The sequence below is a fragment of the Malaclemys terrapin genome, chromosome 2 (assembly GCF_027887155.1).
Source record: "Malaclemys terrapin pileata isolate rMalTer1 chromosome 2, rMalTer1.hap1, whole genome shotgun sequence".
Lineage (NCBI taxonomy): Eukaryota > Metazoa > Chordata > Testudines > Emydidae > Malaclemys > Malaclemys terrapin.
The window spans coordinates 157,378,373-157,392,450 of NC_071506.1; the positions used below are offsets into that span (position 1 = coordinate 157,378,373).

At 39.0% G+C, this 14,078-nt stretch overlaps 1 protein-coding gene across 3 annotated transcripts in view; it reads left to right on the forward strand.

Moving 5' to 3' along the window:
- CTNND2 (catenin delta 2) overlaps positions 1 to 14,078 on the forward strand; it is a 1,183,216-nt gene that overhangs the window by 1,017,629 nt on the left and 151,509 nt on the right. For all 3 annotated transcript variants that reach the window (XM_054019141.1, XM_054019142.1, XM_054019143.1), the window contains one exon: positions 2,979 to 3,164. In XM_054019141.1, coding sequence (XP_053875116.1) covers positions 2,979 to 3,164 — 186 coding nt within the window. The remainder of the gene's footprint in view (positions 1 to 2,978; positions 3,165 to 14,078) is intronic.

Genomic DNA, 14,078 nt, shown 5'->3' on the forward strand with positions numbered 1-14,078 from the left:
AAGTAAACCTTCTGCTTGCAGCATAGAATCATAGAATCATAGAATATCAGGGTTGGAAGGGACCTCAGGAGGTCATCTAGTCCAACCCCCTGCTCAAAGCAGGACCAATTCCCAGCTAAATCATCCCAGCCAGGGTTTTGTCAAGCCGACTCAGATGATGAAAATGAACATGCATTGATCCATACTGCTTTGGATCATTATCAAGCAGCAGCAGCAGCATGGGCACATGTCCTCTGGAATGGTGGTTGAAGCATGAAGAGACATATGAAACTTTAGCGCATGTAGCATGTACATATCTTGTGACGCCGGCTACAACAGTGCTATGCGAACACCTGTTCTCATTTTCAGGTGACACTATAAACAAGAAGTGGGTGGCATTATCTCCTGCAAATGTAAACACACCTGTTTGTATGAGTGATTGGCTGAACAAGAATTAGGACTGAGTGGATGTATAGGCTCTAAAGTTTTACATTGTTTTATTTTTGAATGCAGATTTTTTTGTACATAATTCTACATTTGTAAGTTCAACTTTCATGATAAAGAGATTGCACTGCAGCACTTGTAATGGGGGAACTGAAAATATTATTTGTTTTTGTTTTTTACAGTGCAAATGTTTGTAATAAAAATAAATATAAAGTGAGCACTGTACAGTTTGTATTCTGTGTTGTAATTGAAATCAATATATTTGAAAATGTAGAAAACATCAAAAATATTTAAATAAATGGTATTCTATTATTGTTTAACAGCGTGATTAATCGCAATTAATTTTTTAATTGCTTGACAACCCTACAAAATACTTGTTTCACTTTATATGTACAGTAACTAGGAGATGATCGCAATTCTTCAGAGATGAAAGGTACGACTTAATAATTAAAAGAACTCCAAATAATTGCTAATTAAAAATAGTGATTGTGAAATCAGTATTACAGAGAAGGGAAGTGTTTTAAATTCTGTGACATGTTACTGATTATTTCACATTTCAGCACCGTGGTTGCAAGCACTAACACAGAAATGCCAATTGTATCTAATATTAGTTTCAAGTACATTTCACAGTTCATGCATGCTGTGAAGTGCTTATAACTGTACCTTTTGAATTTTCAGATTGCTAATCTGAGCAAAGTGCGTGGACTTTTCCTATAGATTCAGTAGAGAAATATGGAATCTATGAAAGAAACTATGTTCCATGCAATCTTCTATGCATGCTTGTGGTAATCTACAATCAACTTACCATTAGTAAATGTTTTTATGGAAGTGATTAGTGAAGAAGCCCATCCACTAGCATCACCATCTGAAAAAGGCTCAAGAGAAAACTAGCAGCTGTGCAGTACTTGTGTAGTATCGTTTTAATAATAAATAATAAATTCACCAGGGTAATTGAAGGGGGAGTCCTTCCTTCCAAAGGCCACTAAGCAGGAGTAGAGCCATTCTGTATCCTATATTACCAGCCAAAGGATGACAGTAAATTCTGCCGTCCTAGAGCCTACCTCTATGGAAAGGAAGGGCCAGGGAACCTGCAGAACTTCAGCCACACTCCTGCCCCCAAACCTCCATGTATGACAGTGTGTAACAAACCCTCATGGAACTGGGCCCATTGCTACTCAGTTGGTATGTATCCTCTGCAAAGAACTGATTAAGAAAAACAATGGATATAGTCTACATTTCAATAATGGCACAAAGTAGTTGCTAGTAGTACTAATTGTATCCCTAATTACACTGTTTATACCACCCTCCCATGTACACCTCCATGGAGGTGGAGCCAAGATTTAGATTTTTGTATATACTGATTTATTTAAAGAGCATTTCAGTTTCCTTTGAAAGGTAAGCAGGTTAACCATGTTTTCAGTCCCCAAGAAACAGAGGGCATATTTTTTTCTTACTAGGCACAGGCAAACCAAATTAGAGAAAATAAGAACTAGCCTTCAACCAAAGTCCAAATCAGATTGGGTGAGGCCTTGGAGGATTTTCACCTTCCTCTGCAGCGTGGGGCAAGGGTCACTTGCTGGAGGATTCTCTGCACCTTGAGGTCTTCAAATCACGATTTGAGGACTTCAATAACTCAGACATAGGTTAGGGCAGGGGTCGGCAACGTTCGGCACGCAGCTCGCCAGGATAAGCACCATAGCGGGCCGGGCCAGTTTATTTACCTGCTGACGCGGCAGGTTCGGCCGACCCCTGGGCTAGGAGTTTGTTACAGGAGTGGGTGGGTGAGATTCTGTGGCCTGCATTGTGCAGGAAGTTAGACTAGATGATCATAATGTCCCTTCTGATCTTAAAGTCTATGAGTCTAAATTTGTTTTTGAGATTTGAAGTTCTGTTAAATTTTCCCCATCATTTTTTTTCTATAATGGGCCCTACTCCATTTCCAGGTTCCATCTAGGATCATACACAGAAAGGCCAAAATATCATGAGAGAGAGGGGCTATTCCTAAAGTATTTTCAACTTGAGTGGAAGCAGGAAAAACATTGCAGACTCCAGAGGGATAGATCGTTTATAAGCATATTAAATTATGGGTACTCTTGCAAACCAAAACTCAGAACCACTTAAGGTTTTCTCACTACTGCTTCTCATAGAATGACACGAGAAATAAATGCTGTTAGAAATAATAGCATCATTTTTCTTTTTACTAGGTGGGGCTGAAATCAGTGTGCATTCTGTGCTTGTGTAGATCTTGTTTACCATATTTTTGCCTCTGCTACTCTCTCATGTTGAATTCAGCATGAAATTCAGAACCAGAGTAACAATGTTATTTTAAAACATTGTCCAGAGCTCTATTCCTCACTAAAAAGAGGCTTTATGATCCTGCCAAGTTTTCTAAACCTTTCAAACAGTGATTGTCTAGGGAGTGCTTAGAAACAAACAGAAAAGAATATCTTTGTACAAATGTATGTGCAAAGATTGATTATGTTCCTCCGTTCAATATACACACCTAAAAAGGGAGAGGTTTTTTAGCCTTTTTCTCTTTTTCTCCTCCTTTTTAGACCGTTGAAAACTGTGTATGCATTTTGAGGAACCTCTCATACAGGCTCGCTGCAGAAACATCTCAGGGACAGCAGATGGGAACAGACGAACTCGATGGGTTACTGTGTGGTGATGCTAATGGCAAAGATGCAGAGAGTTCAGGTTGTTGGGGCAAGAAGAAGAAGAAAAAGAAATCCCAAGATCAGGTAATGGAAGTTACTTTCAGCAACAAGAATAAGTGCCTATCAGTGAGATAGGCAGAGTTAATATATTGTGTTTGTGAGTATGTGATAAAAAATGTGTAGAGGGATCTCCTTAATAATTATAAACTGCTTGGAAATTAATGGTAAGCTATTTATAATTAATTGTGAAACTCCTAAAATACAAACATAATTTAGCTCACTTTATGGCCCCTTTCCATTGCTTGTGTAAAGGGACCATAGTGCCAATTAAAATCAGGCCCATATGTGTTTATTTGCTTGGATGTCCTGTAGGCCATAGTTCTGCACTGAAGAAAAGATTCTAGTCAGAGACATTCATTTACGCCACAATTTCCAAAAAGGACTGTGTCACAACTATCACAAAACAGTTCTTCCAAGATCTAACTGCATTTGGCTACACAGAATTTGTACCATTATCTGTAATAGTACTACCAAACAACTTCCAATGATTGTATAATTGCTTCTGTTTTCACGTAGTGGGACTGTTGAAAGAGCTGCTGAAGTTAACAGCAGCAACTGGAGAGGCAGGCAGAACACATCGTTTTCTGCCATTCCCAACCCTAAAACTTTTAGCTGAGAGCGAGGATTGACTCCATAACTTTATAATATTGTCTCTGAATGTACAAGGCTTTTCTTAAGAGAGAATTTGTCCATTTGATTATAGTATTCCATCTGTATTTATGTGAGCTAAAATTAGTTATGATTCAGGAATAAATGGTCAGTAATGTCCATAAGTTGCACGATTACAAGGGTAACTTCCTTTCTCTCCCCTTTATGGACTCTCTGAGTGCTCCCCATCAGGTGTCAAATTTTTTGCCTTTACCTATCCTGGAATGGAATCATACAATTCTCCCACTCCTAGCCCAGGGCCTGGCCACAGTACACCGTGTATCAACTGTTCTTATCCTGCAGGCCCAACTGAGTTTGGGCACCTGTAATTCTTCCCTTCAGGAGTCTGTGACCAGTTATGTACAGTGATTACACAGCCTTCTTAAAACAGAAGTTGTGTGTATTTTATTCATAAGGACAAAGCTTTTAGAGAAAAGGGATTTTAAAACAACAAACAGCATACACACATATCTATCTTATCTAAAGGCATAGCATCTTCTGGTGGTAACCTGGGCATTCCTAACTTCTTCAGATACCTTCAGCGAGGTGCTGTGCCTCAATCTGGTTCCCCGCAACAACAACTACCACCCCTCCATTGAGAGAGAGTCCCTTTTAAACCATGCTATAGTTCCCTTGTTCTACTGTGTTCCCAGGTTTTGTAGCTTCTGATCAAAACTCGTCCTGCAGGCTCAGCACAAGATGGAGCCAGAGTCCCCAGAGACAATGGTTCTGGCATTGTACCTTAGCAACTCTCATGTGTTTACTCAGCAGAGGCTTATCTTGAGCCATTTGTTTCCTTCCTGCTTGTTTTTTTTTCAGACAAACTCCTGTTGAATTAATTCAATATATTCATAAATTACCACGGGGCTGTTCCAAATATGTCACAATGAAGATTTAGCTATTGGAAGTAGTTGAGCATTGACATACTTGCACTGTCTGCTGAAAGATTACCTCTAGATGTTGAGAGAAAACCAAAAAAGTCTTGTGACTAAGAAGGGGAACAAATGGAAAAGACTCTCCAGCTCATATTTCAGTGTGGCTAGCAACATCTGTAGACTGGGAAATTTCACTCAAGTAATTCAACGTGTCCAAATATTTAAGTTGCTCCATTTTATTTTTTAACAAAGTTAAATTTTAAATTTATTTGTTACCTGCTACTTTTGTTCTTTATTGTATTTCACTGAGAAATAGATTACAACTCAGTAAGTCTGAGAAGGGCTGACAAAATATTATTACCATGAAGGCCTCTGTAATATTACTGTTGCTCAGTGCTACTATTGAGCATATGTAGTGAGACAGTGAAATTGGGTAGTGGAATGTGAAGTTTTTAACGATGGCAGAAGGGAACTTTTTCCACTTCTCTTCAGAATTGTTTTCCCATACAACCATTTATTTATGTTTCAAAAGGATCTTTGTAGAACAGTACACAATTGAATATACATGAGGTTATACAAGTAAATGATCTAGAGGTACAGAAAATATACTTGCGAATATAAAGGTAAATTGTATTAATGGGAAATAACAGTCTAAATTACTGTTGTTTAATGAGTCAAGTTTGGAGTAAAATTCAAGCCCTGAAAAACATATTGAAAACAAAGTTAAACTACTGGTAGGATTCTAATTTCACCCATACTGATGTAATAAATATTCCAATAGTCAAACAGATTTTATTTTGTATTGACTTTTGTCAGGGATTTTATATGCTAGAATATAATGAAAGAAAGTGTTACAAAAATGACAAAGGAAAAATAGTTGCCTTATGTCATATACATTTTATAGCTGGGCCTCATATTCCACCTAGAATAAACTCAGCATCCTTGTTCCTAATCTTTGACAGTATCGATATATTAGATGAAGTGTTATTGTACTTGCACTTCTCAGATTCCTATTTAAACGCAGTACAGTAATTAAGGATGAAATGAAAAGCCTTAATTCTGACGTTTCTGGGATTAGGTGGTTTACACAAATCCTTTATCATTTTAACAAGGGTTTGTACGTTTATTTTCCTTTAATTTTCATTATTTTAAAAGAAGAAAAACTCTGAATCCTTGTTAGATCTTGTGACACAGTGCTAGCAGTAGCTCTCTGATCATGAGGTTTCTGCAGCAGAGAGAAGAATATAGGTTTAATTGGAATCAATCATCCTGTTGCTGGTGGGGGTTACTGACACTGGTTGGCAATTGTTGAGCTACTGAGGCAGTTGATTCGGTAATGGGGAGGATATATAATTGGGAGGAACAGGAAGTAAAGAGAGAGCTCCAAGGGCGAGCTGAGTGGAATAGTGAAGCTGTGTGAACGGCCTCCTTCTGTACACCTGTGCTATGTCCTGTCCTGTTTAGAAACAGAGGATTAAAGGTGTGACTGAGAGACCACAAAAACAGGCTAGGCATTGCTACTCACTGGGTAACTGAAGAGGCGCCCTGCGACCGGGATTGTAACTCTCTCAGTCGAGAGGTGACCTGTATGAGAGCTGGGGGATCCGGACAAAATGGAGGAGATGCTGCGCTGGTAGTGGGGCAACAAAAAGAGATAGAGAAAACCTAGCAGGCAGAGAGGCAGGTGTTTCTGGGTTGGCAGGTAGAGCAGGAATGAGCATTGCCGGACTTTATCCAAGAGCAGTCTCAGTTACAGCAGCAGCTCCTGCACTGGTTGGTGAGTTCCTATGAGGGAACTGGAAATTGGATAGTGGGCCTGGGGCTATGTAAGAAGGCCCCAGGGATGATCCTGGTGCCTTTTTGTTAATTTTTGAGCAGGTAGCTATCCATGCTGGATGGGACAAGAGTACTTTGGCACTATGACTTGCCCCCTACCTGACCGATGAGGCTCAGGTGGCTTACGAGTACCAAGCCAAAGACTAAGCCATGCTGAAGGCTGCTATTCTGGACAGGATGGGCCTGTCATCGAAGAAATAGTGTCACAAATTTAGAGCTGCCAGATGGAACTGCAGGATACATCCCTAGGCGTTTGTGCAAAAATTATCAGACTGGGCCAATCAGAAGCCAGATAGACAGGCACAGAGGCAATAATAGACTCAATTATTCTTGAGCAGTTTACACAAAGCCTCCCCAAAGCTGTAAGAGTTTGGGTTCAAAGCCATCAGCCAGAATTGCGAGAGAACACTGTAAAATTAACAGAGGAGTATGTGGAAACAGACCTTCCACGAAAAGAGCTTCATCCCCCTACATCTAGGGAGGGGGAAAGAACTTTGAGGAATCCCATTCATCAAAGCCCGGGAAGGAAATACAAGAGGCAAACAAGAATGCCCCTAGCACTAATTCAGTGGTTTGTTACCAATGTGGTGGCAAAGAACATACAAAGGAAGACTGCCCATACATGGACTATAGGTTTGTGGAGTTATGTGGGTGCACTGGTGTAAAGGCAGGCCTAGGATAAAGACAATTCCCATCAAAGTAGGCTGGAGAACCACAAAGGGCATGGTGGATTTGACAGCCACATGTTGCCTCATACAAAGTACATTGGTTAGATTGCAGTGGCAACAGAAGGGGATGATGATAGCAATCTATTGTGTACCTGGGGAAAAGTAGACTTACCCTGTGGCAGTTGTCCAGCTGGAAATGGAAGGAAAGTTTAAGTGTCAGAGACTGGATGTGGTAAAGTCGTTGCCCTGTGCAGTGATGATAGGAACTGACTAGATTCTTATTTCCCTTATGTAAAAAGAGCAGAGGACACAGAGAAAGACCCCAATGATGAGGTCTGTGTAAAGTTAACTCTCCAGGGGCACTGTTTAATGACCCTAGGCATATCACAACAAGTGCAGAGAGAATCGACAAGAAGTACTTGAGAAGGGGGCAACAGATCCAGGAGTGATAGATCAGAAACATCTAATGGAGAAGGAGGGCAAAAGATCCTCGGACTCACTGGAGGAGAAAGCCATGGGCAAATCCTTGGAAGAAAGACCTACTGAGGAGAGAGACAAGAGTCCTGCTAATGAGGCCTTGGCGGGTGAACCCAGATAGTCTCAAGCCTATGGCAAGATAAGTCGGGGAAGAGAGGTATCACAATATTGAGGCTCTGAAAGGACAACTTACTGAAATAGATACAAGCCAGGAGCAAAAGAAGCTAGAGGAGAGGGCCATGGAATGTGATTGCTGTGATGACTTATGGGCTGAGATGGACCTGTGGAAGAAACTTCCACCCTCTGAGTGTACTTTTATGAGTGGAAGGCAGGAGACCCTCACTGGTAGCCCATGCAAGGCCAATCTGAAAGGGGCCAGGAAGCCCTAGTAGAACCCCAAATCTGCAAAAAGGATAGGGCTTGGATGCTGAAGAAGACCTCCCATGGAGGCAAGGAAAGGTCTCAATTGAAATAAGGGTAGAGGTATGTGACAGCGAGTTAGCTGTAGTACCCTGATCACTGAGATTGCTGCAGCACAGAAAAGGCTGCAGGCTTAATTGGAATAAATAAACCTGTTGCTGGTGAAGATTACTGACACTAGGTGGCAATGAGGCAGTTGGCTACGTAACAGGGAGGACATATAATTGGGAGGAATAGGAAGTAAAGAGGGCACTCAGAGAGTGAGCTGGGTGAAGGAGAAAATCTGTGTGAAGGACCTCCTACAGGGTATCTTTTCTCTATCTTGTCCTTGATGAAAACAGGGATTAAAGGTGCATGTGATGGAAAAGAAACAGACTATGTGTGTTTGTGCCTGAGACACCACAAAAACAGGCTAGGCAGTGCTTCTCACTTGGTAGCTGAAGATGCACCCTGTGACAGACCCTAACTGAAATTTTATTAGATTTAATTTCAAGGGACTCCGTGTGGTTCAGCTTGAACACTGGATCTGCAGAGATCTCACTAGAAAACTCACAAGACACAAGGTTCTTTAAGGATAATTCAGAACACATTAAAAATGCTTAGAGGCCCAAAGATGTTCAGTGCATGACCTGCATTAAAAGGCATGGTTCAAAAAACTTCAGTTGACCCATGCCTTGTGAATCATTGACACAATAGCCCAGAGCAGCTCCTAAAAAAATATAATAATCTACTGCATTGATTACAATTGGGATATGATTAAATATGTCAGTGGGAGATTGCATATCTCAGATGTGGTGGGAATTTCAAAAGCACCTAAGTGGCTTAGGAACACAAGTCTGAGTGAAAATCTATAGGATTTGTATTCCTAAATCACCTTGGCAATTTTGGAAATCCCACACACAGTGAGATTCACTATCTCTTTTGTACATACATTCATTAGAAAGCATGTCTATGTTTTCAGTAGGACTTTTATTATACAGGTGTCATACGGATGTGTAAAACCTATGTACTTCCTGAATTAATGTAATCACAGATGGGTACAACCCCATCAATCTCAATGTGCTTGTGCCCACTCACATCACCAGTGAATTTGACACATGTTCTATAAAAGTGCATTTTAAATCAGTCATTTTTAAGTTAAGAAATAAAGGAAAAACTGTAAACTGCAACTATGTGTTTTATTTTTTGTGATGACACATTCTACCTAATTCACAGCACCCCATAGTCTACATAGTTTTCAAGACAGACTAGGTTATATCAAGGCTACATTATAAGTCAGATCAAAGAACTGACTGCAAAGCTAGGGAGAAGTTACATATATATTAAAGTAGAATGTAATGATCAACTACTAAACTAGGAGTTCGTGGCTGACCCTTCATTCATACAGATCCCCAGAAGTCTATTAATTTTTTTTTTGTATTTATAGAAGAATCTCAAATACTTTACAGACAGAAACAGATCCTCGGGTCTTGTAAATTGGTGAAGCTCCATTGATTTTAATGCATTTCAAAAGCATTGATTGCAGTGCAGCTCTGCCGATTTAGAATAGCTGAGGTTTTGGCTTGCTGTATAAATATAAATACAGCATTCATGTCATCCACTGTTGAGATGTAGACTCCATTTTGTACCTTCAACAGTATGCAGAAAGGTTTAGAAAAATAAATTACATGGATTAGAATATGGATGGGATAGAAGATCTAACACCTCTGTTCTTGTGAAAATACTAAGCAGTCAGGACCTCCGTTTTATATTGTATCACTTTTTCTGAATCATAGTTCCACTGACACTGGCCAGTGTCACCATGCTGGGATATTGGTCATTAGTGAGTCAAAAGGTGAGAATGCCTGCTTCTAAATCATAAGCATGGCTTTACGTCAGTTTTTACACATTGATTACCATTCGATGTCCTAGGCAACTTTTTTTTCCAATCCGGGGAAGAGTGGTTTGTAAATCTTATGATAATAGAATTCTTCAACACTTGAGCAAAGCTTTAGAGATGCCCATGGGTAAACTAATGATCTCTTCACATGAATTGAGGAATGTTTCATTTAGTGTGTAGAACAAGATCTTTGATACTTACCTTTACCCTCTGAACCCTTTAGTGAAGTTAAATATGGTGACAGATATGTCTTGGAAAGGATAATATCGGAGCACAATAATAGTGTTTGGGTACATGTGTCTCACAGTGTACCTGATTTGTAAAGCTGTTTATTTGTGTTGCTATCTTTGCCTATTCCATTTATTAATGAATCTCTAAACAATAAATAAAATTCCATGAACATTTTCTCCTAGGTTAAGATTGTATCATCTTGTTCCTGCATTTCACACTAGCACAAATAACCTTGTAGCATTGATTACCATTACATTCTTTTCAGAATTCTTTATACCGTAGATGTTCCCTCTAGATCGTCTTTTTTTCAGGCGCACAGTTAATCTAACATTTTTAGCTGGATCCGTTAATACCTATATTATTCTGCTTGCCCTCAGATATACTTTTTCTATTTCTATAATCATTCATTATCAGCACACAGCAGGGCGAAGGCCTCTGCAGAACTACTCTTGTCCATCAAACTGAACGGTTTAATATCCTTTTTATAAAAATAAAATTATACTCACTAGACTGTTATACAGTGAGAGAATAGATTATACTTGCTTCAGCACTTAGATAGTAAGGTGATAGGCATCCTGAAATACCTTAGATAGATTGGTATTTAATATTTCTAATAATGTGTCACAAGTTTTTTCTACTTTTAACCTTGACAACACTGCCTACCCTGGCATTAAATACCTATTCTCAGAATCTCACATGTAGTTCCCATCTTTCTGGCAAAGCAAGACTAGGGAGGACAGAGTGAGCACCATGCAACACTCATTAATATCATTCCATAATCCTCTTGACTGCTGTTGACTGTACCAAACATGTCTTAAAATGTCATTGATTTAAATAGAATGTTAGTGGATGATGGCATATGTGATAGAGAACTATTAGCAAGAGTTTTAATCAGCCTGGTAAATTTCTATCAACGCACCCTCCTACATTAACCGTCTGAGCTGTTTTGGAAAGTGAGAGATCTAGCCTAATAGGGTACTGTATAAAACCTAGTCTTTACCTGTTGATAGTGCTAACACTATCCCAAGCTCAAAGTACATTTTACAGCGATTTTTAATCCCAATTACTTTACAAAAAAATAAAGGTGACAACTCAGCTATATCCTCCACATCAGCCTTGTTATAGAATCATAGAACTGGAAGGGACCTTGAGAGGTCAGCTAGTCCAGTCCCCTGCACTCATTGTTGTCTAGAAGACCATGCTTGACAGGTGTTTGTCTGACCTTATGTAACACAGTGGTTCTCAACCATGGGTATGTGTAACCTTGGGCGTACACAGAGGTTTTCCCATGTGGGACATGAGTCTATAACCACCAGGCTATAGACTTATTTGCATACTTGTACACTCCTGCTCTCTTGGTCCAAATTAGTCTTTAAGGAGAGAGAACACATACTCCTCTCATTGGTGGCTCCCTGCCTAGTATGCTGGCGCTTATGAATCACAGTCTAAGGTGTCTATCTCTCCGCACTTGTTGTACAGGAACTTAGGTGCCTAACTCATGCTTTGTGATTTTCTAGGTGTCTAAAAGTTGGGCATTGTGATGCTGAGCATTATACTGCCTAACTCCTTCTGTGCATTCAGGCCCTAATCCCTTGAACACACAGTATTTTACAACCTGTGAAACCTGCAAGAAAAGAACATAAAATAATAGAGCACAATATAAATACGGTTAATTACTCAGCAACCTTATCTTGTCATTGGACAGAGTTGGCACGAACTGTAGATTATTTCTAATGGATTGTTCACATGAGAATGTTCATTCTTAATTTACCCTTTCTGAAAAATTCTCGAGTCCAAACCCACATTATTTTTCTTCAGGCTCCAATTAATTACTTGGATCTCATAAATGGCCTTAGTGATTTACTTTTCCACTAACGTGATGGTTTCCTTTCCCTCTTTTCTGCATGATTGTGATTCACATTTAAATATATACTTTTTGAAGAAGGATAAACGCTAAAGGCATTTTTATAAAAATAACTGCTATGTTCAAACAGTGCTAAAATTCACAGTTGATATCAGAAATACTGGAAATGGGCAATAGTGCAAAAAAATCATTTTCATTTATGGATGTGTCTGAATTCATAGCTTCATGTGTTTATAAAAAATTAAAGACATGCATAATTTGGGGGCATTTACTTTTCCTCTCTTGTGATTAAAAAACAATTTTGACTAATTTAGTAGATATATTTGATCTCAGTAGGAGTACGTAAAACTTCATAGGGAAAAGAATAGCTTTTAAAACTATTACATAAAATATGCCTCTCTTTTTAAGGTGCTTTTTAAAACTGATTAGTTATTGTTATTCATTAATACCATCAGTTGTATATACCAGTTGTAGCTTATCCTCAACCTAGAGGGCATACAGAATTTGTATTGCTTTATCTTTTTTAAAAACTGAGCAAAACAAAGACACGTTTCAGTTGAACTGCTTACTTACAGAAATTCCTCCAAACAGCTGTCAACTTAATTCAGAATTGCCACCTCTACTTTGATAAAAGAACCAGCACTGGGCTCAGTCCTAATTTCCCTTAAGTCTTTACCAAAACTTTACCAAAAGTGGAGTAAGACCCAGTTTACAGTCCGACACACAATTCCAATACCGAACAAAATCAAATCTTCTGAAGATTCACAGCAGCACAGTCAGACAAACTCTTGGTATCATTTTTTGAAAAATTAAAAACAAAACTTTAATTTAATAAAGACTGCCATAAAGATAAGTGAGATTAATTTCTGCTTGCATCACCAAGCATTACTATTGTTCTTTCCTCCACAATTCTTTCTTACATTCCCCTCTATGGTCCTTATTTATGGTCACCTGCTACTCAGTTAACATCCATCAAGCTACAGAACCATAGAGACTTAACATAAGACCACTCCACTGTAGCCATCAACTTCTCCACATCACATCTTGTCCCTTTTCAGATGGAACCAAATATCCCTGATTGTGATAATTATGCCACTTACAGTAGCATCATCTCTATAGCCAACATATTCATTCTTCCAGGTCTAGAGGGAACAAAATAAATATGACAAGAAATGATTAAGAAAAGTAATGGTAAAAACAAGGTAGCTGCTAATAATACAGATTATACTCTACTTACACTTGTTATACCACCAATCACACACGTGCATTTGGCATGGCTTCACTTATCTTTTCCGTTCCTTACTAAAGAAATATGTACCAGTTTTTGATCTCATTTACCCTAGTTTTAAACTTTTCTTATTCCTGTTTTACCATTATTTATGATTACCAGTGTGACATCAGAATCTGTCCCGGAATCTTTATTTTGATTACAAGCAGCACTTTTGAAATGAGTCTGACCTTCTGTTTTACCTTCTGTCAGGAGCCCTGAGCTATAACAGCAACATTTCAAGTTAAATACCATTACCAATAGCCCAACACTTCATGCTTTCGCATGCTAGGTGGATAGGTTGTAAATCCAACTACTCTAGGGAGGTTAGCTACTACTTCAAGAAAAGAAAAGCTTCATCTTTGCTGGCTAAGGAATCCAATAAAACTATGTTTAAACAGCATTCCTAAGACAGCATGGATAGGGTTTGCCGAAGAAAAAAATATTTTGAGCACTTGTGGAATGAGTGAGAGGCCAGCACTGTCAAGTTCACTGTGTGATGATTCATCAGCTGTCCAACTTATCGGAGGGGGCCGTGCCCATTCACGTGGTTCTGCCAGTGTGTAATGTTGCTGACAACAGTCAGACACTATGGTGATGAGTTCCAAGAATATACACAGATAAATAAATATATGCAGACTATTACTGGGTTTAGTCATTAGTCTGAGCTCAGTATGAAAGATTAAAATGAAAGGATGCATTACCTTAAAGATCTGCTACTAAGGATATTAATATTCGTTTGTGACTCTCCTTACCTCAGCAGAGGGCACTAT